At 31.3% G+C, this 16,335-nt stretch overlaps 1 protein-coding gene across 1 annotated transcript in view; it reads left to right on the top strand.

Annotated features, from left to right (window-relative positions):
- Positions 1-15,783, top strand: part of LOC107438278 (ubiquitin carboxyl-terminal hydrolase isozyme L3) — a gene marked incomplete in the record, with an annotated part of 71,838 nt that extends 56,055 nt beyond the window's left edge. Inside the window, 2 exon segments of the mRNA XM_071177285.1 lie at positions 552-732; positions 15,439-15,783. Of these exon segments, the coding sequence (XP_071033386.1) occupies positions 552-677 (126 nt within the window).
- Between the last annotated feature and the right edge of the window lie 552 nt (positions 15,784-16,335).

Below are 16,335 nucleotides of genomic sequence, written 5' to 3'. Positions count from 1 at the left end.
AAATTCTAAATTTCTGGAGCTGAAGTGGCGTGCAACAGAAAGAAATGCTAAATTTTTATAAACGAATATACATTCAGAACTGCCAACTATTGTTTTTGCAAAATATTTAAACAGAGACTACTGACAACTAAATACTAGAGATTGCAGAGGTGCGTAATAGATTGAATCTGGTTGTAATCTATTGAGGGAGGGGGGGATGAAAGCACTGAAACAAAGTGGCATTTCATATTGCAACATTTACATATAGTGATGTGGAAAATTGCTTTAAACTGAATTTTCAAAACAAAAAAATCATACATTAAAATATAAACTTAGCTGTCATAAGACGAAATATTCCTCAAAATCGTAAAAAGTTGGAAGCTCCATGTATTGCACCTTTTCTCACATAAGGATTTTTCATATATAGATCACTTTTTAAAACCGGGTATTAAAAGTGTAAACTATCAATTTAAAATAATTTATTCAAGGTTCGTAAGATTTTTAAAAATTTAAAAAAAGATTCTTATAAAATAACTCTTTTTTAAAAAAAAATTTCTTTTTCTTACTCGTAGGATGCTGTTGCAGTTTGTAAAAAATTCATGGAGCGTGATCCTGAGAATGTTAATTTTTCAATCATGGCCCTGGTAGGAGGTGGTGGAACTTCCGTCGAAACAGAGGAGGAAGAAGTAGAAGAGTAAAGAATATAAAAACTACACTATTTTTTCTATTTTGCATTGCATTTGCACTAAAAAAGTAAGTTCAAAATCCATTCATTCATATACAGTTTCTTTTTTCTTGCAATTTTTTTTAATTGAGAGATTTTCGGATATTTCCTTAGATGGATTACTGCTCGGAGCAAGTAGGCATCACTGAATTTTGGTCAAAATGATTATTACTAAAATGACTGTCACAGTGGAATTATCAACCTATCTACCGCGCCGATTCTTTACTACATAGTGCAAAACTGAACTGTTACATCACTACGAAATTATTGAGTTACTACTGAGAACTCTGAGATAATTTATTAAAACCGTGTCAACAGGTGCCGACACTTTATTTAATTGAGGGATGCACTGGTTGATAATGCATACCTGCCAACTTTCCCGGATTTTGCGGGAGATTTTATTTTCATATTTAAAGTGGTAGTAAATATATACTATTTTCAATATAATTAATATATACTATTTTCAATATAAATTCAATTTTTAAATGATTTTGATCACCACTATTCTTACAAAAATTAAGCTTATATATTAATATGCGTTACTATCATGGTTGTCAACTTAATTTTTTTCAAATACAACGTATTTGTTTGCATAAAATTGAAGTTTTATATTCCATTTTAATACCACTGGGAAAAATGATAATGGAAGGGATTAAAAGTTGGCAGGTCTGATAATGATTAATATACTACATGCGGTTTGATTTACTTTATAATATTTATTTTTAAAATAAGGTGGTATTTAAAAGTTAAGATTATTTTTAAAAAAATTAAGTTCTTTTAACCCTTTCGCACCGACTGACACAAATACATGCCAGTATGAAACCGTATCAACCAGGGTAAAAAGATAAAACTGGTAATCAAAGTAATTTGTGGGCGGAGTTATAATTGTTTGATTTATTTAATTCACCATTACTTTGTTCAAAATAAAATTATTTAGTTATACTTTGAATTAACATTGATTATATATATGATTAAACTAACAATAATTAAAGTAAAAGCAAAGTAAGTCTATTAAATTAGAAACGACTACATTTAAGTTACCGTTTTTTATTTAATTACGTCCTGATCCTGATTTTGTACGAACGCTTTTCTGAATCATCCGTCCCAAAGGGGTTAAATAAGGCGATTATTACAATTTAATAATAAATATATAAATATTATTTATTTATTTATTTTTGACGGAGACTTCTGAATGAAAATTTGATAGTTACGCGACGCTGATTCCAAATCAACAATCGGTTTTCTCTCTATGAGTTACAGTTTTTATGCTATTTGGTAACATATTCCTAACCAGGATTATTTAAAAATCACAAGATTGAATGCTATGTGCACCCACTTCTCTGCTACGTAGGAAGTGATAGGAAATAGGCTGTAATACATTTCAGTTTGTACTGAAATACGGTCATATGTTTTTTGTAGTAAGTGTTATTTCCAAAGAAGCAGACAAAATTATATGTATGTATAGAAACCTGTACGCTCACTATAAATTTGTACATTCAAACAAAAAACAAACTAAGCTAAAAATACCATTTTGAAAAAATCTGTAGCTTTCTGAGCAAACTTACTTTCAGATTAGAAATCCCCATACCCAAATTAAATTATGTAAGGTCAAGTTGTATAAAAGCAAAAATTAAATTTTGCTCCCTAGAGTGATTTATTTTTTTTAATTTAACAGGAATAAGTTATATACATACTTCTAGTTTGCTTTAAATGATAGCTGTTTTTTTTCCGTTGTTATTGAAAATTCAGAAAAGCAATTTTTTCCCTGTTCGATTCAGATCTTTTGATCTGCCAAAATAATTTAAACGGTAGAAAATTTTGCATCTCGAAATGTGTTTCGTGTGAATGATCTTTACTCTCGGATACATTTACCAAACTCAACGATCTTTACTCTCGAATACATTTACCAAACACAATGATCTTTACTCTCGAATACATTTACCAAACACAACGATCTTTACTCTCGAATACATTTACCAAACACAACGATCTTTACTCTCGAATACATTTACCAAACACAACGATCTTTACTCTCGAATACATTTACCAAACACAACGATCTTTACTCTCGAATACATTTACCAAACACAACGATCTTTACTCTCGAATACATTTACCAAACACAACGATCTTTACTCTCGAATACATTTACCAAACACAACGATCTTTACTCTCAAATACATTTACCAAACACAACGATCTTTACTCTCGAATACATTTACCAAACACAACGATCTTTCTCGAATACATTTACTAAACACAACGATCTTTACTCTCGAATACATTTACCAAAACCTAACATTGTAAGCATTGAGAAGAAAAGTGAATAATTTTAACTTTAGTAGAAAAACTATTGCCTTCCCAGAAACGACAATTAATGCGAAGTAATCCTCGGTGTTGGTGAGCGGCTGTGAGCAGGAGGCTTAGCCTCCCAGTAACCGTAATTGGTTTTTAAACTAGAGCATTTTTCATTAGCTTTTATAAGCTATTTACTACCACTAGAATATTTAATGTAGACCACCAGGAGACCTGTCAATAATTACGATAACTCTAGTTCCTTACAAAATATTAAATCTTCCTTTTCATCTTGCAACTACTCTTCAAGTTCTTTCGCCCCATCTTCCAGGGGTTGATCACCTCAACAAAAATCTGAACTTCAGAATGATTGACGTCTGGATCCTCTACCCTCCCACCAAGCCCAACGTGTTGAAAAATGATTTCAATATTCTTTTTTTATCCACACCTGTTCCAAGTTCAATTGACGTAGTTAGCAGCATCAACCACGGACAGTAGCCCGATGACAGGATTCATCAATTGTTGTCAATCAATGGCAACATTTTCTTTCTCTGCAGCACCCACGCCAAGTAACCCTTTGTCGGTTGGACCACCCTCAGGAGGATGCCAGATGGAATGGAAATCTGGACCTTCACCCCTTTCTTTAATTCTCAAGCACCCTGATCGTGTTACCTTCTAGAATCTCATGCTTCTGGCGCTGTCTTGCCATTGTTGGTTTGTAGTTTTTTCCTAACGGATCAGGTGTTTGTTCGTGTGCGTTGAAGGATGGTTTATGGAAATAAGAATTGAAAAGGACGGTGGGATTATTTCTGTTACCGGACATAGTTACAAAGGGTGCCTTCCATATCTTGTTCCCTTCCAAAAGATGAACAACTGTTGGTTTGTTTTCTTTTGATATTGACCATCTTGTAATGTTTCCTTGTGGGAAAGGTATGACAACAGTTTTATTTTTAAGAGAAGGGGATGCAGAACGGAAATGTTTAAACGAAAATAAGGTTCTGCCGTGTAAACTTTGTGGTAAGGGATCATTACGTTAACTGGTAAGCATTTAGCTTCGTATTAACAGACAGTGAATTTTTTTTTATTTCTACACTTTTTCAAAAAGAAAAAATTTATTCGTTGTACATCTACTAATTAAAAATTGTGTTCTAAACATTCATAGTTTATTTTTGAACTCTAAATATAATGCTTATTTTAACACTTTAAAGGTAAAAGCACATTACTTAATCCCGCTAGAAGAAAAAAATGGTTAAAAGAAAATATTATTTCTACCAGTTTTATAATAAAAAAAATTTGTTTTGAAATAATTTTACAGCTTCTTGATCATCCGTAAAACCTTCTCAGTTTCATAATAACGAGCGAACGAATCATAACATATTCTTGTCAGCAAGATAGTAAAAAGTGGTCGCGCAATTGCTTCAATACTAACATTTGTCTCAAAGGAACGAGATATTTATCAGCTCTATAACCTCTTCAAAACGTAAGGTACCCATTATGATCCTTCGTCATATACACGGTATTCACCACCTGAAAAAATTAAAGTGTGGTGTGGTGACCAATTTTCTCGAAAATACTTAAATTTTCATAAAATTAACTTTAAATTCTTTTTATAAAAGCAGTTTCGAAGTTTTCACACCAGGATAAACGGAATAAAAAATATTTTAGCACATATGAATACTTCTAAGTAAGTAAAAATTTAGATACACCTTTAAAACAATTTCCAGACTCTTTCTATACTATAGTAATGACGTGTTCACGTGTAAGTGTGAATGCTTTATTTCTAATATAATATTCCTCAAGCTAATATTGACTGCGAACTTCTACAATCGTTAGAACTATTCTACAAACAAATAGCAAGATAACGATTTAAGAATGGAATAATTTTTAATAACTTTCTCGGGAATAATGTGTATAATTTTTTTGTGCCTTCAGACACATAATCTTTTGTAAAACAAATAAATTTAAATTATTTATTAATCAAAAATATTTTAGAAACATAATCAAAATTATGTTTTTTAGAAAAAATTTTTAAGACATAAATCTTTTTGTGACTTAAGAAACTTTTCCCGCACGAAAATGCTTTTTTTTCTTTTCTTTTTTAGTTTCAGGAAAAATTTCATTTCTTGTATTTAAATTGGTAGCAAAATTCATAATCGATTTAAAATGTTTTGAATGAAACGTTTAAATTAGGTTAAATTAATTCGATTTCAAATGAAATTTCAATTGTAAATAAAATAAACTTTTCATGATTGCTATGGCTTACACTCATTTTTGTTTCTATCATTTGCTCTTATATCTAAAATTTATTTATTTGCATTTAGTGGTTGGCAAAATCATGGTAAATTAAATATATAAATCTAAGAATTATATATATAGATAAAATAAATTTTTTAATATGAGTTTAAGGTTAAAATATATAACGTTTAACGATGAATAGTTTGTATTTAAGAGTAGTAAGAACTTTTTTAACTTCTCACACAGAAAGCAAACAGGAAATGAATTTATTACCAACCACCAGTTTTTTCTTTTTTCTTTATTTTCCAGTCTTATTTTCAGCTTAGGCCCACGCTAGTTAGACATGACAAATAAATACAATCAAATAGAAAAATACAGCCCCAAATTGATTTAAAAATTCACTTAAATTTTCTGAAAATATAGGTTTCTCGTCTGTATAAATTTATTCATAATTCTTAAAATAATATGGTATTTACGAAGATTCTCAAATTCTTTTGTTTAATTTTTTAAGAACCGCGAATAAAATCAATCATAATTCTATAACTGTAGAATTCCAGTAAATTAAAATAAAAAAGCAAGTTATTTTTAACTTGATGCCCCCATTTCTTAGCGAAAGTATGGTGAGAAAAACTAATTTTTTTTCCCCCTTCCAAATATTAATTTAAAATAGCTATATTTCGTTCTCGCAGACCCTTGTGTGGGAAAGGATGAATTTCAAGGTCCTCATGCTCCCTTCTCAAGATTGTATTCCAAATGGACAATGACCCTTGATCTGACCCCCCACAAACGGACAGTATATGGGTGACAAGCGTAAAATCTCATTTAACGCCCCCTTAACTCACCCTTGCTTCCTGCAACTGGATAGGGTTAACTGTTGCAAGCCGTTGGATCTATTGTAACAATTTCTAAAACTTTCTGTAATCTTATTTTGCCCTGTTAATTTTGTTTTGCTTCATTTAGTTTTATTTTCCATTATTTTAAGATTTTAATGTATTTATACTGCATAGGTATAATATAATAAATTAATATCTTTCAAAATTTGCTTTTTTTTCTTCCCCCAGGCGATATTTTTCGTAGTAATAGCAGGGATGGCAACTACTCCGCTTTTTGCACAAATTATAATAAATTGGTAACGAATTACCTAGTAAAACTTGTACAATACGGATAATTACGCCTACTTTTTTAACGTGTCACCACGACATAACTGCATCCCTTCCATTATTATTTTTCCCAGTGGTATTAAAATGGAATCAAAACTTCAATTTTAAGCAAACAAATACGTTGTATTTTAGAAAACTTAAGTTGACAACCATGACAGTAACGCATATTAATATATGTGCTTAATTTTTGTAAGAATAGTGGTGATCAATATCATTTAAAAATTAAGATTATAAAAGAAAAAATAGTATATAATTACTACCACTTTAAATTTGAAAATAAAATCTTCCGGAAGAGTTGGCAGGTATGCATAACTGCCATAAAGTTACATTTCATATGATACTTTGAATTTTTGTGATATGTAATGATGAAAAGATTACTTAAAAGTTAAAAACACTTAACTAAAAATAATTTCATTGCCACTCGAAAATATTTTTTTACAAAGCGGAGCAAGTTGGCATCTCTGTAATAGGAAAGATGGATTAAAGCCATCAAATAAAAGAAAGAGATGCTAACACTTAACAGGGTTCCCGCGGGCTATGAAAATTTTAAAAAGCGGTAACGAAAATAAAACAAATTTCGATATTTTAATTTCCGTGTAACCAAGAAACTTGTTATCCAAAAATATCTACTCGTATATGCATGAAAATTCCACTTAACGATAAAGTTGCATATTAAAATACGAAATATCTTCTAACATTACCTAAATTTACTATCACTACTAAAATCTTTCGCGGACAGCGGGAACCTTGCTTAACCCTTTCGCGCCGACTGTCACAAATACGTGCCAGCATAAAACCGTATCATCCAGGGTAAAAAGATAAAACTGGTAATCAAAGTAATTCTTTTGCAGTTTATTTGTGGGCGGAGTTATAATTGCTTGATTTATTTAATTCACCATTACTTNAAAAAAAAAAAAAAAAAAAAAAAAAAAAAAAAAAAAAAAAAAAAAAAAAAGGAGAAAAATAATAAAAAAGAGATACACGATTATTTTTATATTTGAAAAAATATTTTCTTGGATGCAAAACCTGAAAAATAAATTTCTTTGCACCATTGGTTTGTTGAATTTCACAGAAACGAAGATATTAGGTTTTTATTAATGAGAAAAGTATTTTATACCCATATAGATTTTTTACGAAAATTGTCCGCAAAAAAATGACAACTAATATATTTCAGTTCGCGGGCCACAAAAAAATGCTTCGCGGGCCGGATGCGGCCCCCGGACCGCCAGTTGGAAACCCCTGTTCTAGCATTACCTAAATTTACTATCACTACTAAAATCTTTCACTGACCGCGGGAACCCTGCTTAATCCATTAACACTAGCAACTTTGTACTGTGATGTAAAAAGTGTTCTGATTTATAAAGCAGTAATACGTTTAAATTAAAACTAAATTGACATTTTTTCTGTTAACTACCGATTGAGATTCAAAAAAGGATTATTTAAAATATCATATCCATGAATAATTTATTCGAAGGTGTGGAGGTAGCAGGTTCGAATCCCGCTCCAAGCATAGGTGTATCATTGTGATGTCTTTCTCTAATTTGTTCTAAATGTTCTTCTAGGTCGTAAGCCGTGCTTATTATGAACACAATAGATGTTTATTTACGTTGCACTAGAGCTGCACAATGAGTTCTCCATGTTCCCATGACAAATTATACCTCTGGGGGTACTGAGATTAATCGTTCTCTGGTTCAGGTCAAAATTACGATGTGTGGATGAATGACTGGAAGTAGTAATGGATCCGATGTGTGTGGCTGAAGTCGTATTCTCGGCCATAGATGGCGTCACTGAAAAACAAGAAGCGCACTCTCTGCCTTGAATTCGATTAGTTTCGCCAAGCAGGCTTGATGATATTGGCAAGTAGCATTAGAAACAGCAACAACATAAATAAATTTTATTAAATTAGATATTTTTCGACAGCCCTTGATGATTTTGGCTTTCTCCAACATTCGATGCCAAGTGTTAGTTTTGCTTTGCCATTCAGTCAGTTTTAATGTTTGAGACAGTCCAACCATCTAAGTTTGACCTGTTTTTGGTCTATCAATACTAGTGTTCTTAGCTCTAGTACGATGTTCACCTTATCGTAACCTTTGAATGTTAATAAAATTAATTTTGGGTGAAATCGAATCTTTACCGGATACAGTAATGTCGACTGCTCCGTTTTAACTTGAAATGGTGAAGAATTAAAGATCGAAACTAATATACATTTTTGCCATTAATTTTTAAAGCCCACCACGAGGTAACTTTCTTTTCTTTATTTATTTAACTAAAATTGTGTGCCTGGGCCGCGCAGCGGCCCCTAACCCATACATCATGAAGTATTGACAAGTTGAATTAAAAACATTTTGAATTATGCAGCATTAAGTTAGCAACCACGAGGTAACCTTCGTCTTCGTCCTTGATTTGGCTGAGGCCTTTAGGCCCCGAAAGGGCCTTTTACCTCTTCATCTTCAACTTGTTGGTCTTTAGATGTTTCTGTCTTGATGTGGAATCTAGAAAGGAAAAGATTAAGCAAAAGAACTATTAAGATCATATTGGGGTGGTGCTAAGATCTGATTGGTCCAGTAGTTGAGATCTGGGCGGGGCTAGAATTTCCAGGGTACAAGTAATTTTGTATCGCCAGTTTTGATAGTGGTGTATTAGTGAACTAGGAAAATTCCACGAGGTAACCTCAGAGCTGCAAACTTTCTAAGCTTTTGTAAAAATGCATTCTAGTGGTAGCTATGTTTATGTTTTAAAGTATTATTTTTAATTCATTTAAACTTATTTTCCGCACCACTACATTGAAATTAATTAAAAGTTCATTTGCGAAGCCACTTTGCTTCAGCTTTCTAGTGTCGAAGATTTAAAAATGGTGGTAAAACAACCAAAAATTCTGAAAGCTTTGATTTTTAAATGTCTACTACTCTATAAAATATTCTGCAAAAAGCGTAGTAGTTGGCAGGCATGTAACTAAAAGATGGGTCATAACATAGCTGCCACTAGAATAAATTTTTACTAAAAGCGTAGGAAGTTGGCAGCTTTGTTCATCATACAAAGATGCCAACTAGTTGAACTTTGTCTAGTGGTAGCGAAATTCAAGCTTAATTGATGCAAAGTGAGAATTCCTGCCATATATATGTTGTTTTAATGTGTAAATAAATTACCATTTTGTTAAGTATTAGATATAGCCGTCTTTGAGTACAAAAGTTTGCATATTGTAAGTGTAGCAATAAATAAATTATTTAAATTGAAGTAGTTGCAAAATTAGAAAATATACCCTCTTGAATTACTAGTTAACCCTTAGCACGCTGAATACTTTAAAATGTTGTTTGAACTTTTCACGTTTATACTATAAGGACTAAATCATTTAAAAAACATAACATAGTATATTTTTTATGATTTTTAAAATTCTTAAAATAATGCGGTCACTAATTATTAAGGTATAAAAAATTTCAATTTTAGAGTAGTGACTGTTGATGGCACCCCAGACAAAGAATATAGAGGGGAATTATATATTCCTCTATATTCTTTGCCTCAGAAACAACATCCCAGTGCAGAGGATTAAAAAGAGCCCTGGATATTTTGGGATAACCTTTAACCCTTTTCCGGTTCCAGTCGGTTATAAACCACTATAAATGTAAAACTAATTACTTTTAAACGTTCAGCAACCACGATTCTTTAAAAAACAAAGGGCTGAAGTATGTCACTAGTATTAGAATGTATTGTCTAAGGTCGCACTTGCTAATGAATCTAATGATCTACCTGGCTAAAATTTTCAATCAAAGTGTTGAAAAAACTTGCTCTTGCTGTTAATTGAATAAATTATTAATGTAAATGGCTTTAATTAAATCCACCGCTATCATCCATGCGCATTATTCAAGTTTAGGATAGTTTTTGTTCCTTTATACATTTTTTTAAACATTTAATATAAGGCAGATCAGAGCTAGATTATAAAAACATTTTTGCCATCTAAAGTCTAGCGCATTTATCTTCTTGTGCGGTCTCTAGAATTCTTGTGACTGACTACTAGTAAGTCAGTCACCCTCAACACAAGAAAAGTTCTGTTCGGGATGCACGCTCCACTTTGCTAATCGACCGTACACACAAGATTCCGATTCAAATTTCGGGTCGCGAACGATTCATTCGCTAAGCGTGAAAACGATTCATAGCACTTGATTGAAACCGAATGCTTCGGAAGATGTTTATGTGTTTATCCTTATCACGTCGCCTTTTGCTCCTGTCACAAACTTGTTTACGTTTTTTAACAGTCTTTGTGGTATAAGATTTGAGCTTAATCGATGGCTTAAAACCGTGATAAATAGTGTGAATCCAAAATGCACAGACACTATTATTTTGTAGGATATATATCCATGTATAATGTAAAAAAAAAGAAATAGTTCAATTGAGTTAATTCGATTTTGCATATCAACTTTGGTTATTCATGAGCTATTAATTTTCATTGGGCTTATTCATACCTTAAAACATACCCTCCAACTGCTACGGAATTTCCGTAGTTTCAGAAATCTTCTTTTCAGACGGTAGCAAAATTAATGTTTTAATATTTAAAAAAAAATTAATTTTAGCGTAACTTGTCCACTATTACTTATAAAAGTGCAGGCCATATGGCTAGATTCTTAAGTTCTGATAAAAGTTTTATGAGAGATCCATTTGCTTTAAAAATTTCTACTTTGGTTCGCTACCACTAGAAAGAATTATTTTCAAAATCCTCATAAGTTGGAGGGTATGCCTTAAAATAACGATTTTGTATTAACTATATTTCATTTTATAATCGTTGTGGAACATCCGATCCAAGTTTGAGTTTACGACTACTATTTTTCAACTATGTAGCCATGTAATTTTGAACCCAATCCATTGACAAGGGAACTCCTGGATCAAGTATCAGGAGAAAGTTCTGCCTTCGTGGAGGACTTTTTGGTGGAACTAACCAGCATTTACGTTATATGAAGAGGAAGACTTTGAAAACCTCCCACGGCTAGCCTGACGGTTATGGGACTCTAACCCATGACCCGTCTATCATTCAGGATATTTTACGTCTGCACTGTGGTCGGTACGAGCCGGATGCGGAATTCGTATCGAACAGCCATCGCTGCGATTCGAACCCGGTTCAACTCATTGGAAGACGAACGTTCTATCTCCCGAGCCCCCACGACTCATGTATTAATCATATGTCAAACACTCTTACTTAAACACTTTATTTTCACGCACTGTCATAGAACCACATTTTATGCTTTTTGAGATAAAAAATATTTCCAAACAAACATATTAAACAAATGACAAATAAAGCTACTCATATTTACAAAACTATGGTTTAAAAAATATTTTCGAAAAAGTATTTTCGAAAAAGTAGATAATGATAAAAAATACTTTAACTAAATCTTAAATTATGCGAAATATTATAGCTAAATACTGCCCAGCCCCTAAGGGGGCCATTTGGGTATAGATTCTTGGAAATATACAGAGTTTAGACAAAAATATGGAAATGCATATTTCTATACTAAGTGTCTTTCATTAGCAGCAAGTGTTATATGGATGATTTTACATCGTAAAACTGATGACACAATTTAATGCTTGTAACTTTTAAAAAAGTGATTTCTAACCATACAAAATTCGGATCGACCAAAAGGAATTTTAATATTAAATAATGCTAATTTTCTTCTTCTTTTGATCATATTTATTTGATAATTGTGGTAGGAATTTTAAATAATGCTAATTTTCACTAACTTTCAAATTTAAAATTTTTTTTAAAAATTTTTCCTAGAGGTAGGGAAAAGTTGGATTGAGATTATACGCTATTTAGTTAAAATACGGTAGGAATTAAATTGAGATTGTACGCTGGTGCATCGTTAAAATTTAGCCAACACTGAAGACCATTTTTATAGTGCGTACCATACATAAATTAATATTATTTAAATGCAGTGAAAGTCAAAATCATTACAAACTGCATTTATTCAAAGAAGAATTAAATGTCATTACATAAATTTTGACACCTCGTTAAATATAAAACTAAACTTTTCCGGGAAATCCGTAAGAGTGCGATGATATCTTGACCCATGAACCGGTGTCCAATCTGCGTCAATAGGTAATGAACTAAACTTTTTACAAATTTTGAATTTTAACAAAACTTTTTTAAATGCTTCCTATTAGACAGCTTTTTTTTATAATTAAAAATACTAAGGTATGTTTTTGTAAATTATGTAAATTATTAAATGTAAATTATTTAAAAGTTTATATGGAACGCCACTTTTTTCCACCTCCTTCTAGGGTGAAGGTTTTAAAATCTTGGCAAAGTTACCAAAAATTCTGAAGGCTTTGGTTTCTAATGTCTACCACTCTATAAAATATTTTTAAAAAAGCGTAGTAGATGGCAGGCCTCTGTATATACATAAAAGGAACACTGGTGTTCCATCTGTTTCAAAGGGTTAAGAACATGGCCATTAACCTATCTGATAATTTATGTAAGGTTTAACATAGTAAAAACATTTCTTTTATTCTGGTTTATTGAAAGACGTATGAACAGCTTTTGCTTCCTCTGGAAATATATTTTCTTAAAATACGGAAATTCCGTTGTAGATGAGGTGCATGTGACAGCAGCATAGTAACAACTTCTGCACTCCAACTGAGTGTAATTCTACTCAGAAATCCATGAGAATACAAAACCGCCAACACGTTGATTTTTTTTTTATTTATTCCACGTTTAAAAACCTTTCAAGCTGGCTAGTTACGGGGGTGCATTAGGTTTTGCTGGAAATCCCCCCCAAATCCAATCAAAGTTATTCTTCGTGAGTTGGACAAATCTGAAATCCGATCAAAAGCAGACCGAAACTCACGTGACAAACAGTTGAAAAGCTAAAAAAAGAAAATTACGGCTGACAGCACTTTTCTTCCATCGCGTTAAGATCAGATTTGGGACATTTAATCCTTTCTGGATGGAAGGACAGCTGCAACTGCGACAGCTGATATTATACGAAACCGATCACAGCTCTGAGAAGCCATTCGTATTGTTTATATGTAGATTTCCAGATTTTTTTTTCCTCCCGCCATTTTATCAATGAACATTATGGTATATGTTTCCATCGAATTATAAAGTCAGTTTCCTCTCTAAGTAATTTTTGTCCTAATCAAACATCATGAAAAAAGTTTCGCTTACGTATTATTACTAGATTAGAGACATTTAATACCTTATTTTGTAAGTGAATGTTTAATCTTTTATACATCAATACTTTTCATTTCGAAGCATAAAACAACTATTATGCCCCGCAGACTAAAGAATGAATTTGTGTTTTCAGTTCATGTCTAATGTCAAGGTCATTTAGACCAAAATAGATTTTAGTGAATGGAGATAATTCAGTCTTAATTTCTAGCATCCTTTTATTAGCATTACAGAACGTTAATTATACTAACTGTGAAATTTTGCGTTTCGAACTTAACTCTTCACCCATTAATTGCATCCTTAATGATTATTTCTCAACATAGTAAACGTGGTTTAATTACGGTTATTGACTACAACTAGTAGAAGTAATTTTTTAATGCGTATTTTATTAACAGTCCTTGAACAGCCGATCTAATTTTTAAGTAATATATATTTATAAATATATTCCTAAAATTTTAAAAATGGATTATTACATTTTCTTTATCGGCACAAAGATTTGTAAACTTATTGCATACACAGAAGTCTGATAACATCCAGGATGAATTTTATCGAAATTGAAGTGGTTGCGAAGTTATGAAAGATTCAAATTACTTTGATGGCTAGTTTGGTACCACTATAATATATAGTATATATATTATAGTGGAATAGAATAATAGTCTGATACATCCAGGATGAATTTAATCTAAATTGAAGAGGTTGCGAAGTGATGAAAGATTCAAATTACTTTGATAGCTAGTTTGTTACCACTATAATATATAGTATATATATTATAAGGGAATAGAATAATAGGCTGATACATCCAGGATGAATTTAATCTAAATTGAAGTGGTTGCGAAGTGATGAAAGATTCAAATTGCGTTCATGGTTAGTTTGGTACCACTATAATATATAGTATATATATTATAGTGGTATAGAATACTTTTGTTGCGTATTGTAGGCGGTGAAAATCATTTTGAATTACATTTATAAATTCAACAGATGGACATATATTTCGCTATCACTTTAAAATAAAAATAATAATATATTGTAGGGAAACCTTAACATTCTGTTTCATATATTTATTATTAATAAAATCACTATATTACTTAGTTGCTGTTTGCGGCGACCAGCTGGTTCGCTTATACGGACTCACCGATTCACGGTTCCACATTGATATTCCGCGAACTCACCGCTGCGTGGTTCATTTTTGTCCTTATTAGTAGTTTTAGGAAAAGTAGTGTTAGGTTTGTATGAATTGTCAGTATTTTAAAAAATATGTATTTCTAAAAAATGATTCTTCGAAATATTGCGCGAACTCACCGCTGCGTGGTTAATTTTTGTCCTTATCATTGAAAAGAAATGTAAGGCTTGTATGAATTGTCAGTATTTAAAAAATATGTATTTCTAAAAAATGATTCTTCAAAATATTGCTCGAACTCACCGCTGCGTGGTTCATTTTTGTCCTTATCATTGCAAAGAAATGTAAGGCTTGTATGAATTGTCAGTATTTTAAAAAATATGTATTTCTTAAAAAATGATTCTTCAAAATATTGCGCAAACTCACCGCTGCATGGTTCATTTTTGTCCTTATCATTGAAAAAATTTTTTAGTTTTGTATGAATTGTTAGTATTTAAAAAAATAAGTATTTCTAAAAAATGATTCTTCAAAATATTGCGCGAACTCATCGATGCGTGGTTCATTTTTGTATAAACTGTCAGTTTTTGGAAAATATGTATTTCTTGAAAACGATTCTTTAAAATATTGCTCATATGATTTATATAGTGTAAAATGCAGCAATTTTTAGACTCATTAAAAATACTCTTTTTATCTTCTATTATTGAATGTTCTATTATTGAATGCTGATGCTTATAACTAATAATTTTTTAATTGCTTTAACTTTTTTTCTTCCTAGGTTAAATTTAGTAAAAGAAGAAAAAAAAAACATAAGATGCTTATGAAAAATGCTATGAAGTGCTATGAACCATTGTTAGCTGAAAGTATTAAACATCACCGCCTGTGCCTGAAAATTAAAAAATTTTGAACTAGAACTTAATTTCCGATTCTATCACCATATGCCTGTTCGAAGCAATTAGACTTATTTTCATTTCTAATAGATGATTTTGAAGGGAAACTATATTTAAAAGTGTGTACGTTTCCAACACTTATTTTACAAAATATAATGTTTTGTATTTCAGATGATAATATCAATGAATCACATGTATTGCTGCTTATGAATAAAGAAAAGCTGTTATATTCAGTTTCATTTATTTTTTTTATTCTTGTCATCGGAAATGTTTTTACATGATGCACCGATAACAACTAGACAAGGGAAGAATCCCCGCTGTTCAGTCAACAGGTTCTCTATCTAGTTAGAAATAGTAAAGTTTTGCTTATCCTACTCCACATCGTTGTAGCAAGAAAGCTTAATCATTGTGAGGCAACGAATGCTTATTTGGTGTTTGATTGCAATTTATCAATTTTGCTTCTGATCTTTTTTTTTTACCAGTATTTTTTTCCAAAACAAAAGTCCACTTAACCCTTTCTAAGGCCGTGGTAAGAATACTTAATACCAATTTTTAAAGTTCATGTTAACTTTTCTACCTCTTTTAATTTAGGTTTCCATTTGTTAATAACTACAGCTTTCTTGAAGTGTGTTTGAATAAAATTGGCTAAAATTTTTTAGCATAAGAAAACGTATAAAAGTTATAAAATGGATAATTCCTACTGAAGTTTGTAGCATTTATAAAATTTATAAATAAAGAAAATTATTTATAAATTTATTATATTTTATAAATAAAGAAAAATAAAA

The sequence above is a fragment of the Parasteatoda tepidariorum genome, chromosome 1 (assembly GCF_043381705.1).
Source record: "Parasteatoda tepidariorum isolate YZ-2023 chromosome 1, CAS_Ptep_4.0, whole genome shotgun sequence".
Taxonomy (NCBI): domain Eukaryota; kingdom Metazoa; phylum Arthropoda; class Arachnida; order Araneae; family Theridiidae; genus Parasteatoda; species Parasteatoda tepidariorum.
This window is presented reverse-complemented; position numbering and strand designations above follow the sequence as displayed.